This window comes from Ursus americanus, chromosome 18, assembly GCF_024610735.1.
Source record: "Ursus americanus isolate L20-20 chromosome 18, mUrsAme1.1.p, whole genome shotgun sequence".
In the NCBI taxonomy this organism is placed as follows: Eukaryota; Metazoa; Chordata; class Mammalia; order Carnivora; family Ursidae; genus Ursus; species Ursus americanus.
In genome coordinates, this window is record NC_142144.1 from 3,910,318 (window position 1) to 3,927,464 (window position 17,147).

Below are 17,147 nucleotides of genomic sequence, written 5' to 3' on the forward strand. Positions count from 1 at the left end.
CACCGGACTCCAGTTCAGACTCTGCCACTTCCCTGCTGCGTGACCTTGGGCAAGTCACTCAGAGCCACGGTGCCCTCATCTGTAGGTTCAGCTTTCCACAGAATCAAAGCCGTGGGTTTGCTGGCTATATAAAATGGACTTGTGTCTATGCTGGATACTTACTATTAGTAATAATAGCTAATTAATATTAGTATCAATAGCGATAGCAGTTGCCATCGCCCCTGTACTGGAAGCAATGGTAGTAGGAGCAAGATCCGTGGGCTACACACGTCTGTTTCGTAGGTGGATTTTGGATATTCTTTTCCCGTGACTGCTGCCAGCCTCGGGGGCCGGCCCCTGCGGTAACCAGGAACCAGCAGAGGCCCAGCTCGCCCTACCTCTGGTGCTCCAGGTATCTATTGCCAGCTGCCTGACAACTTAATGGCATAAAATGATGACTACTTTATTGTGCTTTTGATTTCGTGGATGAGGATTTCAGGGAGGGCATGACCGCACTCGGTGCTGACTTGGACCTCAGTTGGCGTGGCTTGAATGGCTGGAGCTAACTGGACTGGCTCATCCAAGCACGGCGGCTGGCTCTCGGTTCTGGTGTCAGCTTGGTTCCTTGGTTCTTCTCCCTGCATCTGCTGGGGATGGTATGTCCAAGACAGAGTCCTCAGTCCCTTGCTTGGTGCCTGGAATGGGACCCTGGGAGCAGGGGGGGCTGGTCAGGCGTCTGTCTCCACGCAGCCTCTTCACACAGCTAGCCTCAGCTTCCTCACAGCATGGCAGACTTAGGTTGGTCAGTCTTCTTATGTGGTGCCTGGCTTCTCCTAGAACGAGCGTCCCAGGGAGTCCAGGGTAGGCGTGGAGGGTGGGGTAAGCTACGGGGCTTCTTATGACCCAGCCTTAGAGGTCTCGGAGTGAACTTCCACCTGATTCTGTTCATCAGGCCAGTCAATAAGACCAGCCCAAGTTCAAGAGGAGAGACTAGCGCCTACCTCTCAATGGGAGGAGTGGGCATCGCTAGTCTGCCACGCTGGGGGAGGCTTGAGTTGAGCGTTGCCGTTTGTCAGGACTGTGTGCAGCAGACAGCCTTCTAGATCTCCAGGAGCTGGGCGGTAGCGTGTCGCTATGTAGGAGCTTGCAGATCGCTCAGAGACCTTAGAGTCCAGTTCTGTTTTAAAGAGGAAGAAACCCCAGTTGGGAGATAAAGCGACTCACCCGAGGGCACACTGCGAGAGAGATGCAGAGCGGAGGGCAGAATCCACGCTGCTCCTTCCCCTGAGAGGCGGGTAAAGAGCAGAGATTGAGCAAACGTCCTAGCTTCAGCAAGATTGCCTGGGGTTAAATCAGGGCTCCTTCAGCCATGAGCTGTGTGGCCTTGAGCAAGTTACGACTTCTCTGGGCTTCAGTTTGCTAATTCAGTTTCACAAAATGGGGCTATTAGGAAGATCACGTGAATTAGTACTTGTATTTGAACAAATACATGCTTAAGACAGACCCGAGCTCACATGCTTGTTAATTAATGTGCCCGCCGTATCTTTTCCATCCCAGAAAAATGGGTTCATGGTTGTTTCCCGATTTCTCCGTAACTGCTGATTTTGCTCTCACAGATCACATGGGTAATGGCATTCTTGCCCCCTCCGTGAGATGTGGGGGAAAGAGCTGGTTCTGAGCCCCGGCTTCTTTACAATGGAAGGAAAACTGTGTTCCTTAAGTCCCTTCATCTGCTGTTTGGTAAATATTAGTACATTGCACTTTTTTTTTAAAGATTTTATTTATTTATTTGACAGAGATAGAGACAGCCAGCGAGAGAGGGAACACAAGCAGGGGGAGTGGGAGAGGAGGAAGCAGGCTCATAGCAGAGGAGCCTGATGTGGGGCTCGATCCCACAACGCCGGGATCACGCCCTGAGCCGAAGGCAGACGCTTAACCGCTGTGCCACCCAGGCACCCCTGCACTTTTAAAAGAGCCCAGTCCCCGTATAGACTGATCGCCTCTCCTCGTTTTCCTGGGTACTTGCATTTTCTACTGAAAGACATAAAAGTGTGTTTTAAGATCAGAATGGTGAACTATCAAATTGTTATCCACAGTGTGCCTAAGTGAGCATTTTCTAAAATTCCTATTCATTTGCTAAGTGAAGCACCATTTATTCATAGAGGAATGTCTATTTTTAAATGGTCTTTTTTTTTCTCATCTACAACTTCAGTAGACAAACTGTATGCACTGTGGGAGGCTGTGCCTCTCAGCCGTGATGCACCCGTGGGGTGTGGGCGCCCCCATCTTGCCTTTGCTTTTTGCCCAAGTAGACAGGCAGAGAGGGGAGTGATAGAAAGTGATAGAAAGGGGGCAGCCATCCTTCGAGGGATGAAGAGTGTGCGAGATCTTCCTGATTGGTAAGAGCCCCCAGGGCTAATGTAGTTCTCCGGACTTTAAAAAAAAATCCAATATTAAAAAAATTGTTATTTCCTGGCATCACTGTCTGCCAAGCAGTTTTAAAGGCTGTTGTTAAGCAGTGTAGATGTTAGGGTATGGACTTTGGGAACCTAAGGGGTCTCAGATGTCTGTTCCGTCTCGTGGCCACCAAGACAAGAGCTTGTCTGGAGCAAGTGACCTGTGTTTACCACGGAGGCAAACTATCCAGTGGGCCTGCTCCCTGCTGAAGGCTTGCAGGGTGTGACCAATTCAAACAATCCTGTTTCTCCTCATTATTTCCCATGCAGGGTTTGGAAAGGTCCTGTTTATCATTGTAAGTGCTCACTTGGGGCGCAGCTTCCACGATCGGCCAGCAGGTGGCAGTAAATAATAAACAAACGGCATCACTAACGGAACACAGGGCCCCGGGTCCTGGCGGGGCTGGCGCCGCAGGTCTTTCTCAGAGGCTCCGATTTCCGGTATGGTGGTGGCAACAAGGGGCGGTTGCAGGCCTTGGCCGCCAGGAATCAGTACCGTCGGGGGTGGGCGGGCAACAGTCACCTGGAAATGGCAGTTTAGTTTTGCTGAATTACAGTGATAGTAATTTGGGGCCTACAGGGGCCCCACCCACGTCCTGGGCCAAGAAATGCATGTGGGAGGTGGGAGCCCCATTTCTTTCAAGCCTTCGTAGGAGATGGAAACGAAAATCAGAAACAAAAGCAGCCCCTCTCCTTCAGAGTCCTGTTCCTTTCCAAGACCCCCTCCACCTGCCCTCTTCGGCAGCTAGCAGGACCAGGAGCTACATTGGGATGTCCGGAAGGGGGAAGAGAAGTACATCCTGAGTCTTCCACAAATGCCAAATATCACCTTACCTCGATTTCAAGGGGGGGGCTTGAAGAAGGAAAGAAGCTACGGGGTAGTTGTGGGGGGTGCGTGTAGGCAAGGGTAGGTGGTGTGCAATGTACCGGGTGTAGATGGGGGTGGGGTACAGGGTGTACGTGCTGTACATGGGGTCCATATCAGTGTGTGTAAATGTGCGTGTAGTGGGTGTATTGCGCGTGTCTAGTGCAGGGTTGTGAGGCATGTCATAGGTGTGTGGGCGGTGTAGGGGTGTTGTAGGGTGAGTGTGTGAGCGTGTGTGTAGCGTGTCTGTGTAGGGGTGTGTGTAGAGTGCATGCAGGGGGGTGTGTGGGAGACAGAAGTGGGTTTCTGAGCGTGGGTATAAGGCTGTGTCCCTGCGGTGTGTAGGGGGAGTGATGAGGCCCTCAGCTCTTTCTGATCTGCCCTGCTGGGGAAGGAGGGTCAAGAGCTGATTCTGGGCGTATCCGTCAGTCTCGGGTCTTTTTACCCTTATGAGCCCTGACTGAGGGAGCAACTTCCTTTTCTCCACTTTTTGCCCTGGCCTTTTTGGGCCAGCTCCAGCAGCCCCAGCCCCCTTGTGCCCCCCACCCCTCCCAGCTGAGTCCCAGGTCGGGCCCTCATGCCCGTGAGTGCAGGAATGCAAGGACGAGGACAGCAGGCGGCAGTGTGGCGCAGCAGGAGGGCCCGGATGGAGCAGGGCCTGGAGCCAGTCCCTCTGCCCCTTGCTCGGCTCCAGTTTCCCCTGGAAAATCTTGAGTGGCCTAGGTGCTCTCCCCAGGCCCTCCCTGACTCACTCAGCAGCTCTCTGTGCTGGACTTGACAGATGATGACAGACTTCAGACCCCCAGCCAGGGAAGAAGAGTCCATCCTTCCGGGGGCATCTCATGGGGGCCCCTCCTCGACTACCACTCTCTCCTGTCCTCCTGTGGGGGTTGGTGTGCAATAGGGAGCTTGAGCTGGGCTGGGTTTTTAACAGGAATGCCTGCCTTTCAAGACAGAGGGTGGGCCCTCTGTCCTGAGTCAAGTGGTGGGGGACCAGTAGGACCCGTGTGGGCCCGGGGAGCCTCTCACCTGGGACCATGGCTCCCCATCAACCCCTGTGCCAAGCATGCCCAGCCGGCAGGGAGTAAATGGATTGAGATTTTAATCACCTCTAGGTCAATGTGAGAACTGCCATCTTTTATGGAAGATCTTCAGGAAAAAAAAAAACAAAAAAACACCCTGAAACCATGTGGTGTGGCCTTATGAAATAATGGGATATTCATATCTTGCACTTTGCTAAATTTAGGGTTGACAGGACCTTCCGGAGAGGTAGCCCTCGGCAGTAGCTTATAGGCAGGGTGAGATGTTAACTGTCAAGCCCAGAAATCAAGCCTGAGGCGCCTGACTCAGTGGAGAAAGACTTTAGACCGTGCTGAAAATCTCTGTCTGAGATGAGGATAAAGGGTAAATGGACAGCATTATCAAGGAGACTTTAAACTTCCAGCGGAACGCAGCCAGCGAGATCTGTTCTGAAAAGCTGCATTTTTGCTGAACTGGCTGGTCAGACCTTGTGGGTTTGGGAAAATGAGTCGATAGCCTTCAGGAAAAGAAAGGTAGCAGCCAAACAAAGGTACGGGGCCGGGGGCGCAGGGGTGGGCCCGGGAAAGGCGCTGGAGGCGGGGGTCTGCGGGCTTCCCCCCCCTCACTCAGGGCCTGCCCAGCTGGCGGGAGGGCTGCTCAGGTGGAGGCCCAGGAGGCAGTGTCCAGAGGCGGTTGTTCCAGGGGCTGGCTGCGTTTCCCAGCCCCCACTGGGGGAGCACCGTCATCTCTGTAGAGGAGACCCTTAGGCTTACGCAGCTCTGTCCACACTAGGACCCTCCGAAAGCTCCTCCAGATTGAGGGACAGAGACTGCCGGCCTTTTGGGAGGGAGGGTCTGAGCAACTTCCCAGATTACCCGAGAAGGGCAGATCTGGGCAAATAGCCGGCCAGGGAGCTGGTACAGTAACAGGGGAGGGTGGAGGCTCCCTCCAGCACCCTGGTCCCCCCGAAGGGAGAGTCACTAATGGGGGAAAGTATGGCCTTCCGGGGAGATTGCATCATTTGTCCCTTTCGGACGGCCTTTCCCAGTGGCCATTCCAACCTCCTCTAGGCATTTAAATAATTTTCTTTAAACAAAACCTTACTTTTTGAATGGAAGCCTTTAACCTTTAAACATTTGTAAAAAGTAGAGAATAAAAAAGAAAGCTACAGGGACCCATCCCAGTGCCATGAACCCACCCAAGCTCATGCCACCTAGTTGTGTCTGAACCCACCTGGAAGACCCCCCCCCCCCGCCACGCCCCCGACAGGACTTTATTTTGAAATATCCCAGACATCAGCTCACATTCTCGGGCCTCCCTACTTGATCTGAGGCTGGGCCGTGCTATAGCCCAAAGGCATGGCTGAGAGCCGGCCGTGGTGGTCTCCCCTTGCCTTGGGACCTGGTTCTGTGCTCCAAAGGACAATCCCTTGTTCTGCCACAAACATGGAAGGGACCAAAGAACCTTCTGGTTTTGGAAATGGTACCACTCACTGGCTCCTGCGATCATCATCCATTCATTTATTCATTCAGTGTGTTTATTAAGTACCTGCCACGTGCTGGCACAGTGCCTGACTTTATTTATTTTTTAAATTTTATTTTATTTAAATTCAATTAATTGACATAGTGTATTATTAGTTTCAGAGGTAGAGTTCAGTGATTTATCAGTTGCATAGAACACCCGTGTCCATTATGTCACATATCCTCTTCATGCCCGTCACCCACTTACCCTAATCCCCCAGCCCCCCTCCCCTCCAGCAAACCTCAGTCTGTTTCCTAGAGTTCAGCATCTCTTACGGTTTGTCTCCCTCTCTGATTTCATCTTATATTATTTTCCCTCCCTTCTCCTATGATCCTCTGTTTTGTTTCTTAAATTCCACATATGAGTGAGACATATGATACTTGTCTTTCTCTGACTTATTTCGCTCAGCATAATATCCTCTAGTTCCATTCACATCTTTGCAAATGGAAAGGTTTCCTTTTTTATGGCTGAGTAGTATTCCATTGTGTATATATATACCACATCTTCTTTATCCATTCATCTGTCGATGGACACCTGGGCTCTTTCCATAGTTTGGCTATTGTGGACACTGCTGCTGTAAACATTGGGGTGCAGGTGCCCCTTCAGATCACTACATTTGTATCTTTGGGGTAAATACCCAGTAGTACAATTGCTGGGTCATAGGGTACCTCTGTTTTTATCCTTTTGAGGAACCTCCATACTGTTTTCCAGAGTGGCTGCACCAGCCTGCATTCCCACCAGAAGTATAAGAGGGTTCTTCTTTCTCCACAGTGCCTGACTTTACTGGGGCCCCTGCTCTCAGGGGATGGGGTGAAGGTGGGAACACAGGCAGCAAACAAATACGCACCAATAATTAGCAGTTTGAAATTACAGTGAGCCCTTCTGAGAAGTGCTGAGTTGAGGGTCTGTGTTTCCCTGACTCCTGAAAAGAGGGGCTCAGTCAGAATCGGTATGCCCTCCACCTTCTTCCTGGAAATGTGTGTCTTCCCCTCCTTGGAGCTCTCAGCACTTCCTGTGTCTCCTGAGTCCTCTGCCTTTCCGGCCGGGATACCGGCTCGGGTCCCTGCCTCTCTGGACTCCAGGGCCCTGAGCTCTGTGAGGGATCGGGTCTGATTCATAGGGCGTAAGGGGGCCCCTCCACTCTCTCATGTGTGTGGAGTGTGTGTATGTGTGGGTGTGTGTATGCTGTGTGTATACGTGTGTCTGTATGTATTTAAATTAGACCACATCATACACACAGTATGTTGACTTGCTTTCTCCCCTGATCTTCTGTCAGAGGCCTCTTTCCAAGTTAGTAAAAGTAGAAATGGTTTGTTGAAGGGTACATCAGATCCCATCGCATAGACAGACCGTCCTTTATTTAACCTGTTTTCTGCTGACGGACATTGTACCTTGTTTCTGATCGTCACCAGTGAAAGGGACACTGAGATGGACGTCTTCGTGCACACACCTCTTCCTGTCTGTGCAATTGTATCTTAGGTGTGAGTTCTTATAAATGAGATCGCTGGGTCAAAAGGCATGTACACTTAAACTTTTTAAAAAAAATTTTTTTTACGATTTTATTTATTTATTTATTTATAGAGAGAATGTGAGTGGGCGGTGGGGCAGAGAGAGAGGGAGAATCCCAAGCAGACTCCGTGCTGAGTGTGGAGCCCAAAGTGGGGCTCGATCTCATGACCCTGAGATGACCTCAGGCAAAATCAAGAGTCAGACAGTCAACAAACCGAGCCACGCAGGTGTCCCTACGTTTTAACTTTTTTTTTTTTAAAGATTTTATTTATTTATTTGACAGAGAGAGAGACAGCCAGCGAGAGAGGGGACATAAGCAGGGTGAGTGGGAGACGAAGCAGGCTCCCAGCGGAGGAGCCCGATGTGGGGCTCGATCCCAGTACTCTGGGATCACACCGTGAGCTGAAGGCAGACGCTTAACAACCAAGCCACCCTGGCACCCCCCTACATTTTAACTTTTAATGCAAATTGGGAAATTCCCTCTAAAAATCTTTGCAAACAGCACCCCCCTCCCCGTGCCCCTACTGACCCCCTCGAAAAGTCTCCTTGTGTTTCCATCTGGTCTTCCATTTTTCCCTCGAGTCACAGAAGTCTCTTAAGCCACGACCTTTTTAGGCCTTGGTTTCTCAACTTTGGAATCAGAAAGGTCAAGGGGATGACCTTCCAGGGCCTTCCGTCTGCGAATCCCCAGTGCTCCGAGCCTCACGAGCAAGCCCCCTGTTGCCCCAAGAAGGCTGCCATTCAGCAGTGCGGCCTCACTGGAGCATAGCTTGCTTTCCAACAGGGCCTGACTGTTGGAGAAACAAATGTTGGCCCAATCCAGCCCTCACCCCCCCACAACGGAGGCCTTAATGCACCCAGGGTATCAGTGGTCAGCAAGCCCATCACCTAGGGGACCTCCTCTATAGGCAAGCCCATCTCAAATCTATAGCACTCTCCTAAAGTCAGGTTCAAGCTCAGGCGTTGGATTTTTGAAATTTAATCTGAAAGGTTTGAAACCTAAGGGTCACATATTCTTGCCAGAGGCTCATCCCAGTCATCTGATGGGAGTCTGGATAAACTTTGGGAAGGGACTAAAAGTACACCCACCCAGCCCTTCGGAAGACCGCTAATGGATCTGGCTGCTTTAATGAGTCCATCTTCTGGCCTCACAACAGCCAGTGAGGCAGGTGTCACAGAGGAGGACCCTGAGGTTCAGGGAGGTCCCACTGCTGCCAAGCAGAGTCCACTGAGCTCTCAGCTCACACTTGCCCTGCGAAAGGAATCCAGGGGAACTAAGTGGTGTGTTTGAGTTTTCTGGGTTTTATTCTAAGGACTGCTTATACGAGCAGCTGTATCACAAATCCTTCTGTAGCCCCTTCTCCTCGCCATCCGGCCAGAGCACGGCCACCTATCTTCCCAGTTTGCAGAAGAGACCGAAGTTCAGAGTGTCAGAGCGGGTTGGGGCAGAACCAGGACTGGGAGGGAGGCAGGAGTCAGAGACCGCAGGGACTGCTGGCTGTGGGGAGGGTGACTGCTCTTATTCTCCCGGCACTGGGGAGCCACAGCAGGTGTAAGCAGGGGAGGAGACAGGATTGGCTGCATCAACTTCTCGCTCATGTTAGGTAGCCAGGTATTCTCATTAGAACAAAAGCCCTTTTCTGCTCTTTCCTCGAGACTAGTGAAGAAAGGCTGAAAGCCTTGAGAAAAAACAAATTCAGGGAAATGCAAATCGCTCAGAATAAGGTTGATCGTCCTTTGGTGACAAGGGAGTAACCAGGGTATCGTTGCCACGGAGGAAAGCAGCTGTTTCTGCACCTCTTACCCCTGTGTTCATGTGGCTGTTGGCCTCGGGGCCGTTTGGAAGGTTTCAGATGTGTGCACCGGTGCCACTTGCCCAACCCTTGGGTGGCTGGCAGGAGGGGGGCCGGGCCTCTCCAGAGAAGCTGCCAAATACCCTCATTGCAACTCTAGGAAACCAGCTTGTCGGGGCCACATCCATAGCAAACACTGGTAATATTTACCAAGTATTTCTTGAAAAATGAGTGCAAAGTGCAGGAAATGCAGTGCAAATTGCTAAAACGCAGTACATCAGCAACTTAGGACATTTAATGAGTCTGAGAAGAGAGATATAAATTTCAGGAAAATGTCAATTGCGGTATGTCAACAAGAAGCTTCTCAATATCTCCTCCATGAGACTATTTCAGTCTCTGGTTATAACTCGAGTTGTAATTCTTGAGATTTGATTCTAGACGTCAAGGAGGGGAGAACTGGAGGAAGGAGGGAAGCAAGTGTTGCTTGTGCATTGCAGATTAGCAGAGAGCACCCAGGGCACCAACAGGGTCCCATTTGAGGAAAGCTAAACCCTCCCCCCAGGGCCTGGTGTGCTGCCCAGGAAAGTCTTTTGCTGCAAAAACTGGATCCTTGGGGGGACAGGGACTGCCTACATATTGCTGGAGGGCTGGGAACTACGCTGGCCCCGGAGGGGCAGGTATCTTGTCAAGGTCGGGGAAGGGTCAAGGTCACCCAATGCTATTCCCTTCTCAGGCAGCCACATTCCTCCAATTGCTGGGACCTCGGAGGGACCTGGGCACCCGCAGCCTCGTCTACCTAAACCTACTCTTCACCAGTTCAACCCAGAGTCCAGGGCGTTTGGAAACCCATGGGCCACAGCCCGTCACCGCGCCCTCAGACTCCTGTTGGGTCAGGAGTGGTGCCGGGGTGACAGAGTGACCGCTTGCCCTCCTTTCTCTGCAGTCCCTGACAGCATCATTATGAAGGTGCTGAGCCGGCGCCTGAGCCAGCAGGACTGCGTTCAGAAAGGCTGGGTGCTGCACGGCTTCCCCAAAGACCTGGACCAGGCGCACCTGCTGAACAGCCTGGGCTACCAGCCCAACAGGTAAGCCGACCCTCCAGGGGGCCGCAGCCCCGCCCACACCGCCTCCCGGAAGGTCCCTGCCGCTGGCACACTCTCCCCGGGGGCTCGGCTGACGAAGTCCTCTGACAGCTTGCGGTTTACGAGAAGCCCCCATGCTCTTCAAGTGGAAGGCCCCTTGACGCCCCCGTTCCCACCCGCCCGCCCTGCCCTGTGCACCAGGAGCCAAGCGTGGGCTCAGAGCATGGCTGGCCCTGAGCTTCCTCACCTGTGAGCGACAGTCCAGCCAGTCTTGCCCTCCTCGGGATGGTTGTGCCAGTCAGTCAATGGACGCTTCCTTCTACTGTTTCCACACTTCCGTTTCGTACATCGGAAGCTTCAGTGCACCGATAGTCGTTTTCGTGTAGGTAAACAGTATGAGCTGAACACCTTTTCCCTAAACGGCTGGCCATTTGTTCCAAAACAAGTGTCTAGGGCTCTGGAATATTCTGCTCTTCTTCCGCTAACTTGAACTCGAGAGCACACTATCCTTGTGTATGTTGTGGACGTAAGCGAAGGAGACCCAAAGAAAAACAAGTGAAGGCTACTTAGCCAGGGCTTGCTCTGGGGAGGGAGTCGCCGCATCACTTGGGTTTGGCAGGGGCTCCGAGGGGGCGGTGGCGGGTGTGCCCCGCAGGGCTGTGACCTGGGGCAGTGGACCTGGAAGCGGGATGCCCTGTGTTCTCCGCCCAGGGAGCACATTTGACTTTTCTCTGGTTGGTCCTAACCTGACACTGCTGGTTATTGGACGGCTCCTGGCTGTTTGGGGTTAATTGTTGCAGAAACTGTGATTTGGTTTAGGAGAATTTTTAAGTTTCTGGGTAGTTGGCATTTCATTGTTTATTTCAATTCTCATTATTCGTTTTTTATTTTAGTGCAAAGTATGGAGAACTTGAAGTACAACCTCTAATTTAAAAAAAAATGATCGAACTTCATTCTGTGGATGATTTTTCAGTAGGTATTGGAAAAGATGTATGTTTTGAGAGCGAGAGCATGTGCGCCAGTGGGGGAGGGGAGGAGGGCGAGAATCTGGAGCAGACTCCGCACTGAGCGTGGAGACCGACGCAGAGCTCGGGCTCAGGACCCTGAGATCACGACCAGAATGGAAATCGAGAGTCGGACACTTAACCGACTGAGCCACCCAGGTGCCCCCAGACTGTATTTTTATGAATTCCTCTTGTTCTCTTACTTCCTGCGGTTTCTGCTCCATATGTTTTGGTGCCAGGTTATGCAGTTCCTCGAGGCTTCTGTCAGCCACGTGTTCCTTGTGGAAAGTCGTCTTGACGGGCGTGATTGTCCGTGGTGGAACTGTTACTCATCACGTTCTCTGTGCCTCCCTTCCTCAGTGACAACACTTCCCGCTGGTACCCATGAGGCCGATTCTGTGTCCCAGTCTCTGGCGCAGCCGTACGGGGACGGCAGAAGGTCCTGGCCACTGAGATGCACGCACATGACCGTGTGGTTCTGCCAGAAGACCTGCCCTCGGGGCCAGCTGTGCGGGAAGGAGCTCCTTCGGGGTTCTTTTGCCTTCTTTCTGTTATTGCCTTTCCTGAAGTTAATAATTGCCAAAGATTCCCTTCGCCTCTCTCCCATGAGGGAGATTGTTTCCACACACCCCAATTTTCTTTTTCTTGGTTTACTACCTCGTTTTTGGTCAAGCACATCCATCAGTAGCTTCCCGAGAAGGGTTGCCTGGGCGGTAAATTTTTTGAGACTCTTTTTTATTCCTTGAGCAGTTGAAATTATCCCACTTATTTTTGCTTTTATCACTTTATTTTATGCTTAATTATGGTTTCCTTTGTCTTCCATCTTTTTTTTAAAGTTTATTTATTTTTTAGTAATCTCTATACCCGACCCGGGGCTTGAACTCACAACCCCAGGATTAAGAGTCGCACATTCCTCAGACTGAGCCAGCCGGTGCCCGTCTTCTCTTTCTGGTCTGTGTTTCCTTTGACTTCTGTTGCTGAGATTGCTCCCTCTCCCCTTCCCACCAGTCCATGCAGAAGGTGCTCTGGCTCTGGTCCTGCTGGTCTCCAGCACGGTTTGCGTGTTTCACATACGTGGTTGGGCTGTATTTCTCAATTTGTCCATTTTCAAATGAAACAGAGTAGCTTGACTCTGTCACATGGAAGAGGAAGGAGAACGTGCTCCCTGTGTGCTCCCTCCTCGCCCCCTGCCTGTCTGCTCTCTGCTGCGGGGAGGGGGAGGCAGGGACAGACACGTTCTCAGGTTGTTTAGTCCCAGTCTATTTGACACATATTCTTATTTTTAAGATTACTAAGCATTTCTTCCTAAAATATAACAGTTATGTTGTTTTTAGCAATAATTACTACACTCCATGAGGTTTTAATTCTCTCTCTTCAAATGGATTCAGATTTCAACACCAGCTGTTTATAGAATTCAACCTCCCCATTCACCAATTTTGATTCATCTTTCCTTTTTTTTTAAGAGCCTGGGGGAGGGGCGGAGGGAGAGGGAGAGAGAGAATCTCAGGCAGACTCCACACTGAGTGCAGAGCCCGATGTGGGGCTTGATCCCACAACCCTGGGATCACAACCTGAGCTGAAACCAAGAGTGGGAAGCTGAGCCGCCTGAGCCACCCAGGCGCGCCTTCTCTTTCCTCTGGAAGGACTGTCTTTGATTCATTTCAGCTGGGGTGCACCCATTGGTAGACGGCCAAGCTCTTCTGTTATCTTTGTTTGTGAACAACATCCAGCAAAGTGAAGCCCCTTCGATCACATTTCTTGCCCGTCGGCCTCCTGTCTCATTTCCACACCGTCCTCTGATGTCTCTGAGGCTGTAGCAATGCCGGGGGGTGGGGAGATGCTCTTCCATCGTGGCTCGTATGCTTCCTCTGTCTGAGTGCCCGTGAGGTCTCTCTCTCTCCCCTGAAGTTCATTTGTGCTCGGCAGGCCTTAGTCTTTTTTTTTTTTTTTTAAAGATTTTATTTATTTATTTGACAGAGAGAGACAGCCAGCGAGAGAGGGAACACAAGCAGGGGGAGTGGGAGAGGAAGAAGCAGGCTCATAGCAGAGGAGCCTGATGTGGGACTCGATCCCGGTACACCAGGATCACGCCCTGAGCCGAAGGCAGACGCTTTAACGACTGCGCTACCCAGGCGCCTCCGGCAGGCCTTAGTCTTACTTCTCTTGATGACTTTTCTCTGGAACGTTACTTCAGGAGGATATTCTTCTAGTAGACACTTTACTATTTTCCTGATCCACTTGCTTGGTTTTCTTCTCCAGGAAACCAATTATGTGTATGTTGGATAGTTACCATCTGTTTTCCATAATTAGGATTTTTTTTCTTTTTTCTTTTTTAAAGATTTTATTTTTGGGGGCGCCTAGGTGGTTGTGTCGGTGAAGTGTCTGCCGTCAGCTCAGATCATGATCCTGGGGTCCCGGGATCGAGTCCCACATCAGGCTCCCTGCTTAGCGGGGAGCCTGCTTCTCCCTCTGCCGGCCGCTCCCCCTGCATGTGTGCGCTCTCTTTCTCTCTCTGACAAATAAACAAAATATATGTTTTTTAAGATTTTATTTATTTGAGCGAGTGAGAGAGTGTGTGTGGGCAAGTGCGCAAGTGGGGGGGAGGAGTAGAGGGAAAGAGAAAATCTCAAGCAGATTCTACATCCAGCACAGAGCCAGACTCGGGGCTTGACCCCACAACCCTGAGATCATGACCTGACCCAAAACCAAGAGTCAAGACAGTCAACCGACTGAGCCCCCCAGGTGCCCCTAAGATTTTTTTCTAGTAGCTTTTACTTCTTGTTTTTTTCCTGTCTGTCCTTTATCATAAGTTCAACTAATTTCTATTGCATTACTTTCTCGCTGCCCCTGGCTTTTCATTTCTGTGATGCTTTTACATTTCCCTTCACCTTGCCCCTTAACTCTCTCAGCTTTCATTCATTTCCCCTCGGATTTCTTACATCGTAGAGACTGCTCTTCCTAAATGATGTGCAGTGTATTGATAAGTCTTTATTGGAAATGTGCTGATGTTTCCTGGAGTAATTTTTCTTCCAAAGCGTATTCATTGTCTTTCTATTCCCCCCCCTTTTTTTGACTTTTATGACCCTTTTTTGGCAACGTCTATCTGTGGGTCCCAAGATGGTTGTATTTTGCAAACCATTTGTCTTTGAATAATAGGCCTGTCTTTTGCCTAAGAATGGCATGAGTTGTATTAGTTTTGCTTCTGTGGCTGCTGGAATAAATCCCTCCAAACTTGGTGGCTTCAATAACGCAGATTGATCGTCAGCCAGCGCCGTGGGGCTAAAATCGATAGTCTGCAGGGCCGCGCTCCTTCTGGAGGCTCTGGGGAGAATCCGGTTCCTTGCCTCTCAGCTTCTGCAGGCTGCCCGCCACCCTTGGGTCTTGGATGCCTTTATCTCCAAAGCCAGCAACGTTGCACACGCTGACCCCTTTCGGTAGTCCCCTCTCTGGCCAGAGCTGGGGACACTTCTCAGGTTAAGGACCAGTGTGATTCAATTGGACGCCCTCCCGCCCAGAAAGTCTGGGATCATCCAACCATATCGGGGTCTTTTTCTGAATCTTATCTGCAGAGTCGCTTTTGCCGGGTAAGGTAACATAGTCCCAGATTCTGGGCTGGCCGTCTGGGTGGGGGACATTCTTCTGTCCTCCACGTCTAGATTCTCTTCTACTCTGTCTCATTCCACCCCTAGAGGTGAGGCCAGAGAGCTTCCTGCTGGCAGGCTGAGATATTCGTCTAGTCCAAGGGCAGAGGACCCAAGCTTCCTGTCTTACTGCCTGTGTTGCCTGCAAATTTCCAGGGACCACAGGGCTGCGAGGCTGTTTCCACCCTCTGTTTTCTGGCAACGTCCCAGACTCCGGTGTCAGTGGGTTAGCTTCCGTGTATGCTCACCATCTACCTGAAGATGGAAGGCTCTGGGAAAATGCGGGACAGTCCGTGACCCACTGGGGCGGGCCACTGACTCAGTTGGAGGAGAGAATCCAGGGCTCCATCTCTCTGAGCCCTGAGGGAGAAAACGGCAGTTTATTTATTGGCCCTCCCCACGGTGCCAGGACTGCAGACCCACCAACAGGGGAGGGCGGGGTGTTTATTCAGAAGCAAATGGGGAAGAATATTCAAGAGCCTCTTTGATTTAGGGCAGTCTTGCAAGTAAATATTTCTCCATTCACCATGGAATAAAATCAGTTTCTAAAGACTTAGTAAACAATGCCAATTTAATTTATTTGACCCCAGGGCAGAGGACAAGCAGAGGAAAAAAGATGTTTGTTTACAACATAGATTTAATCTCGCGCTGTTTTAATCACCTTTCTCACCTTGCGTATTTCCCTCCGCCACCGAGGGTATGTTCTCTCCTCCTCCTCGCATCCCACTATCCCATTCCCCCCACCTTAGCTTTCAATTAACATTTTTATGATTAATTCAGAAGGTAATTTTAGCCATAAACCTTCAAGTCCAGATATAGGCCAAGAAAGTGAGAAATATTCTAAAATGAGCCCACCCGGCACTGGGATGAATACCAGGGCTGTAATTCTGGTTTGGTTGTGAGCCAATTATAAAGCGCTCGAGCTGTGGTGTTGCTGTTTTTGACACCAGGAGGAAATCTTGACAGAATTATAGCCTAGAAATCAATCTGGGAATACGATACAGAAATCTATAATTCAGATATGAAAACAATCTACAAAAGCTCTTTTTTTTTTTAGGAGGGTTCGATGAAATTAGATTAAAATAAATTTACATATATATCAATTTTATTATTAAAATATATTCATGCTAGTAAATAGAGTTATTGGAGAAGGAGAAGCTGCTCTGTGTCGGACACAGAAATAGACCTCTCTGGCTTATCAGAAAACAAAGTTATTGTCTCCTTGTCAGATATAAATCTCTTCTCAGAGCTAATGAATGGATAGTGTTCAAAAGCAATGTTTTGTTTGACTCCTACCTCATAAACCCATGGCACATAATACTAAATTATATTCCGCCGAGCAGTATCAATCTCTGGATTCCAACATCACAGGGTGAGGGAAGCCGACCAAGTAATTGATGTGTTGCAAAGAAGGAGAAAAAGTTATTTGAGAACAAATAAAATGGGCTATAAAGTTTGTTAAAACGTAATAATAGTAAAAAAAAAAAAAAAAGGAAGAAGAAGAAGAAAGAAACAAAGAAGGAACCATCCCAGTCTGCATCCAGAAAGCTGCCCTCTGCCCAGCTGTAAAATAATTCATTTCATGTGGCAAGTTTGTAGCACCGTCGTTCCCTTTAAAATTAATGTTCGCTATAGAGAGGGAGTATAGGATTCTGATTGATGTTGAGAAGTTTGCAGTGTATCAGACAGGCTGGGTTTTTCTGCACCCTCCTTCCTCTCAGTGCCGCAGGGAAGGGGCTGGGCAAGCTCTGGCCTTGACCTTGCAGACACCCCCTCCCCCCCCGCCGTGGCTGGGTGGCCAAGGTCCCCGTTCTGTCTTGTCCTGTCTTGTCCTGTCCCACGGCACTGCCTGCCAGAGGTCAGAGCTGCCACCACATCTCTCACAAATCCCTGGGGAAGAGGGTAAAGGGGGGACTCTGGCTCAGCCTGTCTCTTCCTCTATCTTAGGGGACTAACTTCGGAGACTAGAAAGAAATCACCCAAGGGCTATATTTCTGAGTAGCTCCTCTGTGTCCCAGCTCGTTTTGTGCGAATTGGAACTGCTGCATGGGTTCCTTTGAGAGCGCGGTGCCTTAGGATTTTTATTCATTATTATTTTTTAAACTAGATGGTTGTGGTGTCCCATGTCCAGAGGAGCTCAGAGGAGGTTCAATTGTCCGTGGGAAGGCAGCGACCCATCTCTACTCCTTGCCTTTGGCTCCCAGTTGGTGCTGGGTGTGTTGTCGACTTTTGCTGAACACGCAGCCCTTTCCTCCAGGCAGTGGAGGACAGGCCGCC

General features: G+C 50.3%; 1 protein-coding gene across 2 annotated transcripts in view; it reads left to right on the top strand.

Annotated features, from left to right (window-relative positions):
• The window catches only part of AK8 (adenylate kinase 8), a 121,869-nt gene that overhangs the window by 60,236 nt on the left and 44,486 nt on the right, over window positions 1-17,147 (top strand). For both annotated transcript variants that reach the window (XM_045771027.2, XM_045771028.2), the window contains one exon: window positions 10,087-10,228. In XM_045771027.2, the coding sequence (XP_045626983.2) occupies window positions 10,087-10,228 (142 nt within the window). The remainder of the gene's footprint in view (window positions 1-10,086; window positions 10,229-17,147) is intronic.